Raw genomic sequence first — 17,930 nt, forward strand, 5'->3', positions numbered from 1 at the left:
TTCCTGTTTCTAACCCCCCATTCTCCACTTTTGTATTAAAGTCGCCTAGTATTACTTAAGGTGAGCGTTATCAGATGCCTCCGAGGGAGGCCGGTTTATTACCTGATGAAAGATAAAGCTTAATCCGATATTGATCATGGACAAACAAGAATATGATCTAACGATGGCAAAATTTACGAGAGGTAACCATTCTGAACTAAGAAACGACCCCCCACAAAATTCCATAAAACAGCTTGACTGTAACGGTATACTGCAGAATTACAGTACCCTGTATGATCTAATGTGGTCAGCATTGCGCTCACCTGTGCTCTATTAACTCTTATTTGACTCAGGTACTCATTCACAGCTGAGTCGATTGGTGTCGGCCATCACATCAGTGACATTTAAACAGCGACCGTCCGTACGACAGCCAAGTGTTCTGTCCACGGAGCTATCCAGAGACAACGAGCGTACCTAGGTTCAAATTAAAAGAAAAGATTTTCACTTCTCCTATTGTCTTATATTGTATCATAAAACTACCAATATTACTGGTACATTATTTTAGGAAAGAAGAGCGTAAAAGGCGCAGATCTAAATCACATCAGGAGAAATTTCGTTTCTAGCTTCCTAGAGTACCTTCTTGAAATCATTTCTGGAGGAGATGTACCGTTTATGAATCTGGAGTTCAAGCAAATGCTACAGATGTTCAACCAGGTTAAGGTTTATCGGCTGGGGAGGCATATAGAGTCATCGTGGGACATTATACAATAACCATTTTCGGGTCGAGGAGGAAGTTTACTTGGGATTGTTGTACGTACCATTGAACGATAGACGAGTATTCTATTCTACACAACACATTAGAGTATACTTTTTCTTCGTATTATAATCAATAAACACTAATCTATTCACTCTGGGCACTTCGAAACCCCAAATGGTTCCCGCCCCAATAGTTGAGGGTTGCATATACGCCCTAAGTTTTTTAGAGACGAACGGTTTTCTTCTGGTCTGGCTTGTATGAAACTTTACTACCCACAATACTCTGAGTATGCCCTATCAGGGAACCTTTCATATTGCGACATCTTCCCATGTTTCTTTTGGACCAACACTTTTCTGACGTCGCACTGTTTTCGAACTGTTCCGCAGTCGTCCACTTTATGTCCAACTGAATGGGTCAGGTTATACCTTTTATGATGTGATGGATGGCATTTACTGAAACCGCTTCTTTGTTTTTTGCGATTTCACGGAAATTTTGACCTATTTCACCAATTGACGACACAACCAGTTCAATTTTTCGGTCATTTTGTCATTCAGTAAACCGTGATATTGTCAAACACTAACTTCGTGCTGAAAAGCACCGACTAAAAATGTAATGAAAAATGAGAAAAAGTACTGAGACAGTAACGAACTTCAAAAAGTACTAAATTTAGTAACTTTGGTACTAAAAAGGCGATTGCCGTTATAGCCAACTTAAGCGATATGTTCACCACGATTAACGTAATGTACTCGGAGGTAAAATTCACTAAACCACATAAGCCCCCATAAGCAACTTGCAAGTACGGAACAGCAATAAATTGGACGCACATAAAAATGTATATATCAGCGACCAACCTCCAAAAACTACATTAAATTTGGGTATTGGTTTTAGTAGCTAGGATAAAGAAGATTAAGGATAATTAGGATTAGGCTTAAGTAAAATGGTAGTTTTATCCATAAAATTATTATGAGACGTCAAATAGTTGTTCCCGAAATACTGGTATTCGCAAAATAAAAGATACTTGCCTAAAAACGGAAACGGTTTTTACAATCATATTTACTTTCGCTAAAAGTACCGAAAATACACACCAGTGATTGAAATAGCTCCAATTCTAAGATTTCATATGGTTACCTAACGAAGTTCTTAGAATTCACTCACCCTGAACCTCATACTGCCATAATCGTCAGTTTAATGTTAATTGCCTAGCGAAATTCTTTTCATTGGTTTTGTTTTTACTCACTAGCGTATGCTAGTGTAGTACTTTCACTTCTTTTATATAAGTTATTACGTATTTATCTAGTACGTACATTCCATTGTTAGAAGGTTCCAAACGATTCGTAAAAGTGCCTTATAGTTAATGCTTTTCACCTTCAAAATATTAGAAAGTTTAGTTATGATAAATATCATTTATCATTTGTCATATGAGCGAAATACATATCAAGGCAGTAATATGTACTTACATCTATTATAGAAATGTTTGCGTCCTATAAGAACTATTAATTTTAAAAGCATTGAAAATATATTATATTTTCTGCTAACCAACCTGGGTATCCTTTTGAATCATCTTTTTCGGAACACTAATGATGATATAATAATTTTCGCTATAATTATTACCATGGCCCTATTTGAATTGTGAAAGTTCAAAAATCACATTCCCGAAATGGCCTGTACCACATAATTTAAAAGTAGACATTTTAATAACTTTATTCACGAACCATTCAGTTTTTTGCCCCATATACGAATACGCCAAAAAAGGTCATTTCATCATCCAAACAGCCAAAGCTGCTTTATCAAATTATACATTCTTCAACGTCTGAACGTAGCTCAAGTAGATAAATTTATTTTAAATGTAATTATTATGCAGGTTTTTTTATGCAAATAGAACTAACCAGCTTCAATTTTTGCATTAGCTTAAATCCATATGCCAGTTCAACGTTTCAAAAAAATCATAAAAAAGTGTTCCCGGTAAAGTTTTTATCTCGAATGATGAGATAAATGGCTTTATGACAAATTAAACACCAGTTTACAAATGAATCACAATAAACAAGTCTTAATTGGTTTACTGGAATTTAAACTTTATTTCGTTTTGCAATTGGGACAAAACTTGATAGTAATCCTTAAAAAAATGTTTATTTTCTTTCTAGAAGTGACGTTAAAATCGCATCCAGAAGTAGATACCGAAAAATATATACCTAACGCCCGCTGAAAATTAGGATAAGAAGCAAAGATGAAGTCGAAATCTGATTTGGATCATTCATACATAAATCAAGCTATCAAATGTTCCTCGATTAGTATAATAGGCGATCCAGACGCACCAGCAGCTCTGAAAGGTTCAAATGAATTCATAAGTAAGTACTACTTTATATTCAAATTTTTGATTAGTTTACAAATAAAGATACAATTGAGAATGTCATGAAATTTAACGGAAGAAATGTATAAAAACCAAACAGCCTTCAAACGAATGTTAGTTACGTGCAGAAACCACGTTGCAAATTAATAAGTTGTTACTAATACATATATAATATTATAGAATACGTAAAATACCTTTCATCACCGGAAACGAATCTTATTATAAATTGTTACAATATACTGCACTTAATGTTCAAAGCCAATGATTTTCTGAATTTTTAATATAAAGTATGAACAGCATTTCCTCTCTGCGATACAACTAGTTGTTTCTGTTGGAATTAATTATAATAAAACATTGACCACTTATATAAATAAAATAGTTTTCCTTGACGATAATTCTATTAAACATTTAGAAAGAAAGAATAAAAAATAAAATCAGAAAATGTTTTGGCTGAAGTAAATTGTCTTAAACTTAATCTAATGAAATATATTTGATTTCTACGAAATCAAATTATCAGACAATCTGATAAAACATTAACTGAAAACTTTTTCGAAATTGGTAACACAGAAGGTGTGCTTAATGCATTAACCATAATTGCATGTAATTCCCGCCTTGATTTGATGTTCATTCTCTGATTTGGGGATAAAATTGTTTATGTCATGGTCTTGAAGCAACTGAAACCAGAAAATGATGTGGAGTATTGACCTGGTAATCAATTTTTGATTCCAATCTTCAAAAATTAAGTTTTTTCTTCGTGACTCTCTACGTTGTATCCTCTTCAGTCCCGGGAGTATGTTTCAATTTTTTTTTTTTATAAAAATTACTTTTGATTGTTCAGAAATGTTATTTAAGGCATGTTTTGAGGGTTTTATTTTTTATTTATTTTTAATTAAGTACACATATGTTTAGCATAATATGGGAAATTAATGAGTAACTAAAGGTTAACGGTGATTTAAAATTTCACATTGAAAACTTTGAACGAATGTTGAATTATAGAGATTTTAAATAATAAATTGATATAGTCAAAATGAAAAATTAAACAGAAATATATTTAAGTAAATAGATTTCATTAGATGCCTTCATCTTTTAGAGCACCCTGGACTGTGTACTATTTCTAAATTTTTTGTTTTTGAAAAGTGGGCAGTTGCTTTAGCTCTTGCCATAAGAAAGGGTCAAAAAACTTTCTAGGTTTTACAAATAGTTTTTTTTGAAGTTGAGTCTTTTTCACTTTTAACAGTTGACTCCCTAGTAAAAATAAAAAACAGCAAATTTTGAAATTCGCAGGATCACCAAATACCGTTTTCTAATCCATGATTTGTCACCCAGTAAGTCAGCCAGCTTTCAACATAAGCCCGACGTCAATTCCTGGGTTTGGTTGCCCAGGCTTGAAACCTGATTTCTCATGGATGTGTTCGTCTCTGTATTATTTTGCTGGCGTGGAATGAAATAATACAAAAGCACAGTTTCATTGAAAATAGAAAAAGAACAAATATCAAAAAATAATGTGTGGAAGCCCTATACCCCGCAAAGTTTTCCAAATAACTTTTCCAAAACTTAACAGTTTTGAAATACAATCGATAATATGTCATAAATCCACCCATATTCTTATTATACTGCCTGATCGTATCTGGCATTTAAACATCTACATAAGCCTTATCTGGCTTTGAATATCTTCTCACAGGCAAGAATGGCCCAATACTATGGCTTCTTTGAGCCACTGCGATTGCTCAGTTTCGTCTTTCGGGGAATGTACGGTCAAAAACCTACATGGTTGCAGTTGCATGAAACTTATCAGTAATAGGCCTCACTTTGCCTAATTTGCTTTCTTCATCATTGACGTCATTATTATTAACCACACAAAAACATTGATAGAAGAGAAAAATATCTTTCAATGATAATAATAATAATAGTCGTTGGCGCATCAATCCATATTGAATCAGGGCTTTGAATTGTGTTAGAGCATTCAAGACCGTACCGGTACACTACAGTAGTACACTGTAGGAGGCAATGTGGTCAGCATTGCACTCGCCCGAGATTATCACCCTGATTTGACTCAGATACTCATTCCCGGCTGAGTCGACTGGTATCCGACATTCAGTCACGATAACAAATCCCTCTGCCACCAGTAAGATTTGAACCGCGACCTTCACTAAAGTCAGCCACCACAAGGTGGTGGTTAAATCTCTCTTAATTCTCTTTCTCTAACCAAGTTCGCTTCCAGCAGCTATTAACCGTAAAGGTTGATACATTTTTCAATTGCTTCACTGACAGTGGCTTTCTCACCCTACTCTTGTGATATTTGCCTAATGGTGCTTATTCGCAATAAAACTTTCTATCTCCTGCTATTGTGTTTGAGGATCCCATCTACGCCATCTACCTAATAGTGCACCGCACGCACAAGAGTAAAGTTCGAAGTGCGGCGGGTATATTAAACTGCTTCGTGTCTCTGTGTGTGTCTACGTATTCCTAGCGCCTCAAAGCAAAGCCGATTTCGAGCAATTCGGCATGATTTCATGGCAATTCGCCATGAAACAGGCACTATCACTGTCAGTAGCAGTGACCTGTCCAGAAGTGAAGGATTTAAATATCTCGGGTCAATGCTATCAGCCAATGGTGAACTGCATTATGAAATTACTTCACGCATTAGCGTAACCTAGATGAATTGGCGCTCTACAACTGATGTTATCTGTGATCGAAGTCTCAAAACCCAAAATTTGCTGCAGTGTCATCCATCCTCTCACCTTTTGTAGTTCTGAGTGTTGGCCAACTATAAAAAACAATGAGCAGCGTCTCATGGCAGTGGAGACGAAGATATTACGTTGGAACATTGGCGTAACACGCCATGATCACATCCGAAATAAGGACATCCGCGATCGATATGGATGGACATGTGGTGTGCACTGAACTGCACTAATACTTCACAAAGCTGTTAATGCTATCGGTCGTGGTATCACTCATCAATTTGATTGTTATATAGAATACGGAATCGTCCATCCTGTTGTAGGGGGGCCAAAAATTATTCAAAGGATTCTTCTCTGGAACACCAATAAGAGTTCCAAATTTTTCTTACTAAAAACCCAACTTTCTGAGGAATCCATGAAGACTGGCAAGATTATTATCTTGTACATTAAGAGTTTTAACCCTATAAACATTTCGAGCGGTACAGCTTTTGTAAGTTAAAATAAGCTCCGTTGGCAGCCAACAATCATAAACAGATTGCGTTTTCACTGCTGTTATTAGTTGTCATTTTTGATCCATGATAGAAGAAATTATTGACAGTTCGAAAGTTCTACCCGCCTATCTTTATTGTTTTTAGTTGACCAGTGCCAGTTCAGGTTGGTGCTCATTTCGGCCTTTGCGGTGATGATGCCACTGTGACGGAGCGATATTTCACTGCCGTGATTACGCTGAACACTTTTGACAGAATTTAAAATTTCTACAAATCTAGGGAACCGCGGAAAGTAATAAAATGTACGGAAAGGCCAATAGGAAACAAAACACGCGGTGAAGCCAGAAAACTAACCATCCGTTTGCGGCATGTGAGGACGGAGAAACCACGGTGAATTACATCTTCATCCCATGCTTCTTTTGCCTCAGATCTAAGTAAGGCGGAGATTTGAGTTCCTACCATCCATTAGAATCTCCCTGCAATATATATGGAGATGCCCTTTTCTTCGTTGAGTTTTACGGCGAACAAATAGAAGTCTGGAAGGAAGGTTCCAAGTAGAACTTCATTCCGAATATTGGTGAATCTGTCAACGCGATTTTACAAAACCGCGACTCATTGTTGTACAAATTGTACCTGGTTATCAAAAATATATTTTATATTGTTCTTTAGTAGAACTTCTTCAGGGTATATAACATTTACATAATTTAAATTTGGAAACAAAGTTAAGTGTATTAACGCCTACTAATTAAGCCGCACATTGAAAATTCACAGACATACCAAAGTTTGACGGACTTTCGCTTTTTTTCGAATAGGGACCCTTACGAGGTCTGGCAAAACTTACACCAACTTTTGGAAGCATCCCGCACTTTATATTTATGCCTCCTTCAACCGAATATGAAAGTACATTCCTGACACTCGATATATTCCAGCTGCAAATAATGATCAACTTCCTTCAGTTTGGGTTTGAAATCTCTCATTTATTCACTGTCTAACTTCCAAATCAATTGCTCTAACTTATAGTCACTTTTTAGGATCAATCAGAAAGAAATCTTTGAACGATTCGGCTTTCGACCAGTTTTGTTTTCTTTTTGTTTTGTGTAAAACCAAATCTTACTAAAATCGGTTTACTGTCTGTCTGTCCGTCTATCTATCTGTCACACGCATTTTTCTCCGAAACGGTTATAGCGATTGGCTTACGCATGGAAGGAGTTACATCATTCTACATCGAATTTAAGGGAGATCCCCATACATGCAAAAAGGGGGTGTACATTTTTTACACCAAATATAGTCATTTGGGCTATCAAATAACAGGTCTCGATTAGTACTTTCCGAAGCCGGCTTTAGTTTTAACATTTGATGGAAAGGCAGGGGGTCCAAAGTGATCAGTTTTTTAACGGACCTATTCTCAGAAACTACCCAACCGAAAAATCTGAACAAAATCAGGAGACTGCCACTATATGATGTCTAGGCTCCGAATAATCTTTTCAAATAAAATTAATAATAGTATATTACTATAATTTTTAGTAATTGGCTGCAAACCCCCCGTAAGTTCATCCTAGAACCACGAAATTTGCAGCAATGTAGACTATAATATAGAGCATGATCCTACCAAGTTTGGTGGAAATCGCACTATCAATAATCAAAGTTATAATAGATCAAAGTTTGTTGCTTGCAAATTCAAGATTTTGAGTGTCAATATCACACGAAAGTGGATATTTTTACATAATATATATATATTATATATATTACGTGGGACAAATGCACAATCAAATATCTTTATAAAAGAAATACACAAAACCTTTCATACCTGAAGCGTCCAACTTCCGGTTTCCCGACTTATTTGATTTTCTCAGAAGTTAACAAAACTCACGATCATGATCCTCAACTTTATTCGTAGTGGTTGAAATTTATCCTTAGCCTTACCTGAAGGACATTTGCGTTACCAGTTGTCTTTTTCGACATGGGGCGAGGTGACCTACGCGGGCTAATAGGTTTTCATCTTTCCCTTGTTCGTTTTGTACTAGTTTCATAGTTTCAAATAATTAATCTTTCTATTTCGAACGTGGTTGCATCCACACATTTTTCTGTAGGGTTCGAGTTTTCACTGCCCTGTTTAGTTGCCACAGGTCGAAATTTTCTTTCCTCCTGAGCTATACATAGGTTTACAAGTGCTCCGTTTCCTTCAAGACTCGTAGTTTGACTTGGTCTTCATGTTCATTTCTTTACTTTACTTGTTCTTTTTCTACTTGTTTCTTCTGATTTGATTTTATTATTTGCTATAACATATGGTCCCAAGTAGTGATATGTACTTATAGATACACAAGGCTTGTTATTTTAAGGTAGGAGTGGTAATGGTAAGGGTGCCCCATCACCCAACCCAATGGATTGGGTTTACTATTTAACACAGCTTTCGGGTAGCTCATGGTTTCCCATCTCCTACCACTGCAAAGTAACTAATTTCAGAGGCTAAGAGTGTTGCAAAACAAATAGCTATAGTGCCCAGGCCACCCAGTACTGTCAGTTTCCAGCCAGACGATCAGAATGTATATCTTCCATAAAATTTGCGTAATTATAATGGTTTGAAAGCACAGGAGAATACAGTGAATATAGCTATGTTGTTGTACTTTTGGAGATCAACTTAACTTAATTAACTCCTAGATTTTCCGGAAGCTGAGCGCAGATATGTGGAATATGTTTAAAAAATCTAAACCAAGTTAATGCGGAATCTGATCCCTTCTTCGATTAGCACAAATGATGGCCTTCAACTCAAAACATCAACATTTACATCAATTTTTTTCTCCCATGAGATAATTTGATTTGTCAACGAAGGATATTTAAAAATAGACATCAACCAGCGTCTATTTCTTGCTGAAACACTTTTTTTTTATCCATTTAACATTTATAAAAAAATGTTGAAAAATCATGAATTCAAACTACCTGCTTCAATCTATTGATTTTTTTTTTTCAACTCTAAACTTCTATAATGCTTCACGAGTTAAGTATTTAATTATATGCTATTCAAACAACCCCCACTAATCGACTACGTTAATATAAGTGGCAACAAATATAACGAAATGTTCTGTTGCGATATAGCATTAACGTCAACCTCAGATATTAAGCGTATCCGGACTTTACGTACTTCGAAAGACTCTATGGATTGTATAACTGTGAAAAGAATCACTAGATCAATCAATTGTAATTACAATTGTTACATCGATTGATATCAAATCAAACGGAAGGCACTAATGACCGTAATCAATGGCAAGAGGAAAAACGACTACTATTAACCTTGACTTTGCTTAAATCGAGCTATTCGCAGCTTATTTATGATACTTGCACAAAGTAAGCTTTATATATGCAACAATTGCAATAATAATTGGTAATAAGTTTAGGCTTCAATGAAAAAAGTATTGTGGCAATTGATAATTATTAATACCATAAATTAACCAATGAATTAAAATACAGTTCCGTTTATGACGTTGGTTTTTCTTTTTTTTATAGTGACAGAAAATGGGAGAAAGACAATTGCACCTAATAGTCGAGTAGAGATTGCAAAAGCCTGGATTAGAAGGAAAGCAAAAACTGCCTGTTCAGAGAAAATGCTTCACAGAAGGATACCAATTTTAAATTGGTTGCCAAAATATAGTTCAGATGATGCAGCTGGCGATTTAGTTGCTGGAATCACAGTAGGACTAACCGTTATTCCTGGAGCATTGGCTTACGCTGGAATAGCAGGAGTACCGGCAGCGGTAAGTCCTTTTAATTTGTGTTTTTTATGACATTATATTCTATTTGTAAACCTTTCTAAAATCTTTTAAATCTAAAAACAGTCAAGTAAGGGATGTACCAATATTCGGAAATCAAGAGTTAGCAGCCATTTATGTATTTTACATTTTTAAGGAGGCAAAAAATTCTCCCCTCCAAATCATGGTACTGACTTTTGTGTGAGAAGCACCTGACTACACTATTCGAATGTTTATCAGAATACCTCCGTTTCAACTGATTAATCTCTTCTGTTATAGATAAGACCATCGAGTCACGATGGCTACTGAAGTTTCTGGTAGCCCAAGGTGCGAAAGTCATTATTCTCCATTCTTTGAAGAATTGCGATATTTGGTGCTGAGCCCCATAGTTGGGCATCATAAATGCAGAGTGGTCTTATCGTTAGTTACTTAGAAAGTTTGGTGACCTAAGTTCTTTGGCTTTAGCATGGTTCTTCCAAGCCTTAAATTAAGGTGCATTCCAAAGTAGTTTATCTTCGTAGACTGAAAAATGGGTATTCCATTAAACTTCACTGGGAAACATGTTTGTTTCTCCAATTTCAAGCTGATATGACTACGCTTTGTTTCGTTGGCTCTGATTCTCCAGTAGGCCAACCATTACCCAACTACTTTCATCTGATTCTCAAGGTCCAATGCATGTTGCATTGGAGGATTCGAAAAAGTACAGAGAAAGGCCATATACTCGGAAAAAGTAGGGGGAAATAAGGGTTTATTTGTAGGCTAGTCTGCAGTATATATCGAGTAAAGCAAAGAGTCGACGAACTACTTTGAGGTATAGTAAAGGCTAGTAAAGCTTTTTTGCTTACAAAAATATCTCCTGCTGGTAGGATACGACTAGATGATTAAATGGTATTTTCTATCTTTCAAAACACAATTTATCTCAATGGGCGAGACCGACTATCTTCCAACAATCGGATTAATGACTTGCGCAGGATCGGCCTATTGAGTACTTTTATCGTCCTTCAGAAGGAATAATTCATGTTTGGAAAAAGCAATAGATTTTAAAGGAATTTAAAAACCTTCCTTTTCTAATGGTTTTTGTACCCCTTTTCTAGCTGCTGCTAAATTTTTTTCATGTTCAGTGATTCAAATTGTTTCCATTTAGCTTTGTGGGGTTCAAGACTTAATTTCAAGCACACATTTATTTGTAAATGCGAAGAAATATATAATATTTAAGCCAGCCAGTCTGCTATGTCGGCAGCTTGCTAGACTCGCTAAGGATTTGTTAGAGATTTGAGCATATTAGGAAGACCAGCGAATGATCGGAGTTTGGGGCCAAGCAGAATCGCAAATATGACAACATCAGCAAGATAGGATGGGTTTTTTAATTAAGAGTTTTTTGGTCGGTGGTTGAAGTTAGTGTGGAATTATTATGATATAATCGCGTAAGTAGATTGGTAGAGGAATCGATGGTCTAACATTCTCTGAATGTTAGACCATGCGGAATATCCTGTTTTGTTAGTTCAAGCCGATATTCTTTTAGCAATTTTTCCTTCGCTGTTTTCCTTGCTAGATTTAGAACTCTCGACGCGTTTAGAATTAGGTCAAATATGCATTGACTATATAGAACCGCGACCATCACCCCAATGTAATAGTTTAAAGCCCTATCTGGGTTTCCATGGCCTCCTTCTTAGCAAACAGAAAAAATGAATGTTCTAGAAGCCCCAAGTTTTAATATTTCCGCCTAACGACAGAAATCCAAATTTCACCATTCAGCTAGCTAGCGCCAAATACTGGCTACATACCCACAATTTTGAAACCAGAATTTGGCAAGCGAGTCCGCCAGCAGCCTTGCGTCCGATCCGTCTTCCATGATTGGCCTGTCGGTCAAGATTATTATGTCTATCTGGCAGAGTGTGTGTCCTCGAAGACATAATCGGAAGGCATCAGAATCACCTGATTTTTAGCCAGATGTCTATTGCCAACAGCCATAGTAAAGGAGAGACTCCCTTCTCTACCCTGTGAGCACCTTGTGTGCTTAGTAGTGAATCGATTCCATACTGCCTTGCCACATTATAAATCTCTACAAACGGGTCATGGTTGAAAGCACATTCGAAATTCACGAATGTGTCAAACACGCATTCTTTTCGAATAATAATAATAATAATAATCGTTGGCACAACAATCCATATTGGATCAGGGCCTTGAAGTGTGTTAGAGCACTTCATTCAAGACCGTAACGGTACACTACAGTAGACTGTAGGAGGCACTGTGGTCAGCATTGCGCTCGCCCGAGATTATTACCCTGATTTGACTCAGGTACTCATTCACAGCTGAGTCGACTGGTATCCGACGTCAAATCACGATACAAATCCCACTGCCGCCAGCGAGATTTGAACCGCGACCTTCCGTACGAGAGCCTTGTGCTCTAACCACTCAGCTATCCGGACTACTAAGGATTCTTTTCGAATGCCGCCGTCTAAACTTTTGTTGTCGATTTGCTTTGCCTGCAATGAAGGAAAAACATGGGCTTGCATCCCGAATATACTACTTTGGATATACCCTGCAATCGCAAAGCCAATCTAGACAGAAAGAACTGAACTCAGCACACAAGCCAGGGAGTTACACAAACTCAAAGGACTGGCTTGCATGTGTATCAGTGGTGAAATGAGAACATGCCCAACGGCGTCTCTGGAGGTCCTTCTAGAATAAATCCCCCTAGATCTGCACATACAGATGGGGACAAAAAGGGCAATCATCAGAATGACCAGGAGTATCAGTGAAGCGGGGAGCTGCCTGAATGGAAGGTACATTGATATTCTTTTTGTGCAGTACCCCGAATAACATGACAACCAGGTTCGATAAGAAGTTTGAAACACGTTAGAGGAACAAAGCAAACTGGGAGAGCGGGCTTACGGTTTACAGCAGCAACTTATTACTTATTATTGTATTGATACATTGACGAGTCCTTCACAACATGCCGGGGTCATTAGTCCAAGGAAAATGTACTTTGAACCAATGGTTAAGCACACTAGCATATTCCAGGCGAAAACCTCCAAAGGAACTCAAGGAGGCAGAACATCGCTATTATCACCGACAGTCCGATCAAGGCATTTAGGTCCAACCATGTGAACTCTAAACTGGTATGGGAATTCCTTGAGAGACTGAATACGCTCGGCTCGCTCAATAAGGTCTGGTTAGTCTGGATTCCAGGCCATATTGAATTGAAAGGCAATGAGGCAGCGAACCAACTGGCCAAGAAGTGAGCAGGGACGCCTCTTCACGGGCCAGAATTCTTCATTAAAAAATGAAAAGGAACGGCTTAGGGAACTATACTAGGCAAGCCTACCAAGAATGGAGCAGTGCAGGGTTCTTATCGGGGGTACGAACCCAAGTTCACAAAGGACTATTTATTTTCATCAAGAAGCACCTCCGGATTATATTGGGGATACTCACTAGTCACTGCGAACTAAGCTATCACCAAGGGAAACTAGAGATATCTACGGACCAGGCAGGTTCTATGTGGAGTGTGATGAAAGCTCTATAGATCTTCCGGCACCTTTGCAAAGTAGGTTGTGGCACCTGGGAATATACTTAATACCAGATGCCAAGTTGAAATACTGAGCGGTAGGAAATATACTTTAGTTAATAGGTACACTATGACCAGTAAAAGGGGCACAATAATTCTTCAAGGATACACAGAATAATAATTAATGAAGCAGCTACCTAGGAATTTATATATTCTTATGAACCAAGCAACCACATCTACGCGCCATAGTTCGCCGCGTTCGTTACATGAAATGCTCTTCAGCTCCCCCCATGACTCCCCGAGATGCTCGCACTTCTTCTCTACTGTTTTACGGCAAGTGCCTTTGGGGCGACCCACCCATCGGCCATCTTGGGAGAGTAGACTCCACTGCATGGCGTAAATATACGCTGTAGATATTCCAATCTAGTCTGGATCCCCTCGCGTTAATGTTAAAACTACCCCAGTAGATATGGTGGCCGTTAACATTGCACCTATGCCTTTATTTTTGGATGGGTGGATTCCGAAGCTCTTACGAATGTTCCACTGGGAACTTCGAGCTAGTCGTTGAGTAAATACATGCAGCACCAGATCTCCTTCCCCTCACAAACCCCAGGGTTAGTCGCACAACCTCTCACACATCGTTGAGAGAAGAGCAGTTCACATTTTCGTTGGCAGCCCTTATAGTTAGGAGGAGTTCCTTCCTGAGCTGTTTGCTTTACCCACTATGGTAACCTTGTCATAAGAAACCCATCCTATGCCTTCGACATCCTTGACTGCAAATGAAGATTTAGCAGTTGGCGGGCGATCCATTTTTGCTGCATTTTTGAATAGTTGGGATCATCAGAGGGCCGTTGCCGCTTCGGTGTGCCAACCCTTGCTACAACACGAAGTTTGTGGTTTCCCCGAAGGCCATACAGTTTTTCTAAGTTTGAAACGAAACTTTACGCTGTAGCGATACTCGTGACGACGCTTCGAAACCACTGTTCACAAGAAACGATGTGCCCATTTTGCAAAGCACTCAGGTTACTGCTAAGATTCTCTTGTTTAAGGCTCGCTGGACTCAAACCCGTCGTTTTATGTCGGTCACAGAAAATCAGTTCTACTACTTATCGATCTCACCATGTATGCAGTTCAAGTTCTTTGCAGAAAACGAAGTTGATTTCACATTTCGATCATTGCGTTGTTGTACAGTATTTATTATGCATTTAAATTTACCTTTTCCGACCATTCATTGGCTAGAACGTGTGCAATCATTAATCACTTTTTTACTAACATAAAATATTTTAAATTTCCCAAAATTTTGTATCCAATAATAATTTGTTGTTCTCCTCATTTTTTACAGTACGGTCTCTATGGATCATTTATTTGTTGTTTCCTCTACATATTTTTCGGTAGCTGCAAGGACGTCCCTGTGGGACCCTCAGCTATTGCCTCATTGTTAACATTCCAAGCAGCACGTGGATCGTGGCAAAAGGCTGTGCTATTATCACTTCTCTGCGGATCCGTGGAACTCCTAATGGGATTATTTGGACTGGGATTTCTAGTCGACTTCGTCTCAGGACCTGTATCATCAGGCTTCACATCGGCTGTATCATTGATTATTCTCACTTCACAAATCAAAGACATCCTTGGTGTACCGGCAAAAGGTTCGACATTCCTACAAATCTGGAGTGAAATATTCAAGAACATTAATGAGACTAGAGCCTGGGATACGGTGCTCGGAATCACTTGTATTGCAGTATTATTAATAATTAAGGTAAGAGAACAAATTTTCTTCGGAAGAAACGTTGAAAAATTGAGAGGCTAATTCTTTGTCACTTATGAATACTGGGATAAGTACAAAAAATAATTTTCAGAAAAGCACTATTAACAATTTGGATTTTTAAACAGGTATTAACTCCAACTTACAAATTTAGGAGTACACTTGAATTATTATTGCCATTATCTCCTACCTCACTATTCCCACAGATTTATGCCTCCACACGTGCTTTTTAAAAAAAAAAACTGAGCAAACATTCATTTGTCATTACAGATAGTGTCAGGCATTAAAGTTGGACCCCCAGAAGATGAGCTTCAAACTAGAAAGCATAAGATCATCAACAAAATACTTTGGCTAATTGGAACCTCAAGAAATGCAATTCTGGTTATCGTTTGCGGTGGCCTAGGGTTCGTTTTCCATAATGCAGGAGGGGCTCCTTTCAAACTTATCGGCGAAGTTCCTCCTGGCCTACCAACATTCCAATTGCCACCATTTTCATTGTCTGCTAATGAATCCTCAACTGGAAAGGAAGAATCGTTTAGTGACATGGTATATAGTATGGGATCAGGAATAGTGGTAATTCCTCTAATCTCGCTCATGGAGACTATTGCGATTTGTAAAGCTTTTTGTAAGTCCTTTTTACCATATACCTAAAAAGCAGCTTTTAACCTTACTTTCATTTAAAAATTATAGCAAACGGAAAGCCAGTCGACGCTACGCAAGAACTAATCGCCCTGGGAATTGGAAATATTGCAAACTCATTCGTTCAAGGACTTCCAGTTGCTGGTGCCCTTAGTCGCGGTGCTATTAACAATGCCAGTGGTGTTAGGACGCCAATGGGAAACATTTATACTGCGGCGTTAGTAATATTGGCCCTGGTATTCTTCACACCATATTTCTTCTTTATTCCAAAATCATCACTGGCTGCCATAATCATCTCCGCAGTTGTTTTCATGATTGAAGTTAAAGTAGTCAAGCCCATGTGGAGGACTAAAAGTAAGTCAAAATAAATTTAAAATAAAGTAATTCCAAAATATTTCAACTCCTCAACTAATTCTGATTTTTTACATCTAATCTAGAAAGTGATCTTATCCCTGGACTTGGAACATTCTTCGCCTGCTTGATGCTGCCTTTGGAGATTGGAATTCTCTCAGGAATTGGCCTGAACATGATCTTTATTCTGTACCACGCTGCCCGGCCCAATATTACAGTTGAAACCCTAACAACACCAGGTGGTGCTGAGTATCTTATGATTACTCCCGACCGTTGCTTGATATTCCCTTCTGTCGATTACGTTCGAAATTTGGTAACGAAGCATTCACTGCGACAAAATCTCCCGGTAGTCATCGATTGCACTCACGTCTATGGTGCTGACTTCACCGCCGCAACCGTAATCGAGAACCTGACACAGGATTTTTCAAAAAGAGGACAACATTTGTTCTTCTATAACCTAAAGCCAAGTGTATGCACAGTATTTGAAGGATTATCTCCAGTGGATTTCACGGTCTATTACCAAGAGCAACAATTGGATGAACTACTCCACAGAAAGGATAAAAAGCTGGCACAGTTAGTGGAGGTATGAGGACAAGAACTATGGGAAATGTCCATTCCAAGGAAACCACTACATTTGCCAGTTTTGTACAATTTTGTAATTAAGGATTGCCAATCTTGTATTTACCAAAATTATTTATGTTGTAAAGTCCGATGATGGCAAAGCTTATTTATTAACCCTATGTGTGGTGATATGTCATTATCAAAGGAGTGATATTTTAAAGAAGCATGTATATCCTACAGATACGGTGCACATGAAAAGACGTCTAAACCCTCGTTCAGTACTCAGCACAGAAAGAAGTATTTATGTTTATTTATTCAAAGTTATTTAAGATACATACAACTATCTATCTTGATCGATTTCATACGGTTCCTAGTCGACGTTATCAGTAGAATCTAATATTTATAAATCATTGTAATCGGTACTTACTGGAACTACTGAAATGACTTGACGAGCGTCGAAATAGTTGATTCTATTTTCATAATTTACTAAAGTAAGCCCCGCAAGATAGATGTCTTGTATAAGCAAGGCTCATGAAACGTACTTACAAATAATTTTAAAGTTTCTGATTCATACTCACCTTCTACTAAACGAACTTGGTATTGAGACTACTATGATGTAAAAGAAAAAGAAATTATTTAAAAATAATTATAAATAGATTTCGAAAGGACCCTTACCTAAGTGATTGTATTATTGCAAGTTCACCAACGATTTTGCGTAGATCAGAAGGTATATTTAATATTTAAAGCTATTTCCTGTAGATTTACAAGTAAAAGTGCTCATGGAATTAGGCAATAAGCAGACAGTATAAAAGCAATTGTAAGATAACAGATATTTGTACATTGTGTAAATAAAATAAACTGTGATACACATAAGGCAGACAAAATTGAAGAATTTCATTTCGGTACAAAAATCAATGAATACTGTATACTAATCACTCCCTCAAATTGCTACCAATATACAGAGGCTGCCGTGCTGGACGCGGAACGCCTGCTGCTGGATCGTATAAATTCTCTCATCGTAACTGTATGAAACAATTATTTTGTGTCTGATAAGTTCAGTTTTTTTGACACGCTAGCTGCTGGATCGTATGAATAGAGCTTTAGTTCGACGCGC

At 37.6% G+C, this 17,930-nt stretch overlaps 1 protein-coding gene across 3 annotated transcripts in view; it reads left to right on the forward strand.

Annotated features, from left to right (window-relative positions):
• LOC119651515 (sodium-independent sulfate anion transporter) overlaps nucleotides 1–17,700 on the forward strand; it is a 109,845-nt gene extending 92,145 nt beyond the window's left edge. For 2 of the 3 annotated variants that reach the window (XM_038055144.1, XM_038055145.1), the window contains 6 exons: nucleotides 2,878–3,081; nucleotides 9,754–10,001; nucleotides 14,846–15,259; nucleotides 15,536–15,890; nucleotides 15,956–16,258; nucleotides 16,342–17,700. In XM_038055144.1, coding sequence (XP_037911072.1) covers nucleotides 2,961–3,081; nucleotides 9,754–10,001; nucleotides 14,846–15,259; nucleotides 15,536–15,890; nucleotides 15,956–16,258; nucleotides 16,342–16,844 — 1,944 coding nt within the window. In that variant the 5' untranslated portion in view covers nucleotides 2,878–2,960 and the 3' untranslated portion in view covers nucleotides 16,845–17,700. The remainder of the gene's footprint in view (nucleotides 1–2,877; nucleotides 3,082–9,753; nucleotides 10,002–14,845; nucleotides 15,260–15,535; nucleotides 15,891–15,955; nucleotides 16,259–16,341) is intronic. The other variant, XM_038055146.1, reaches the window with a different exon arrangement.
• The last annotated feature ends 230 nt before the right edge of the window (nucleotides 17,701–17,930 follow it).

Source organism: Hermetia illucens, chromosome 3 (genome assembly GCF_905115235.1).
Source record: "Hermetia illucens chromosome 3, iHerIll2.2.curated.20191125, whole genome shotgun sequence".
NCBI classification, from domain to species: domain Eukaryota; kingdom Metazoa; phylum Arthropoda; class Insecta; order Diptera; family Stratiomyidae; genus Hermetia; species Hermetia illucens.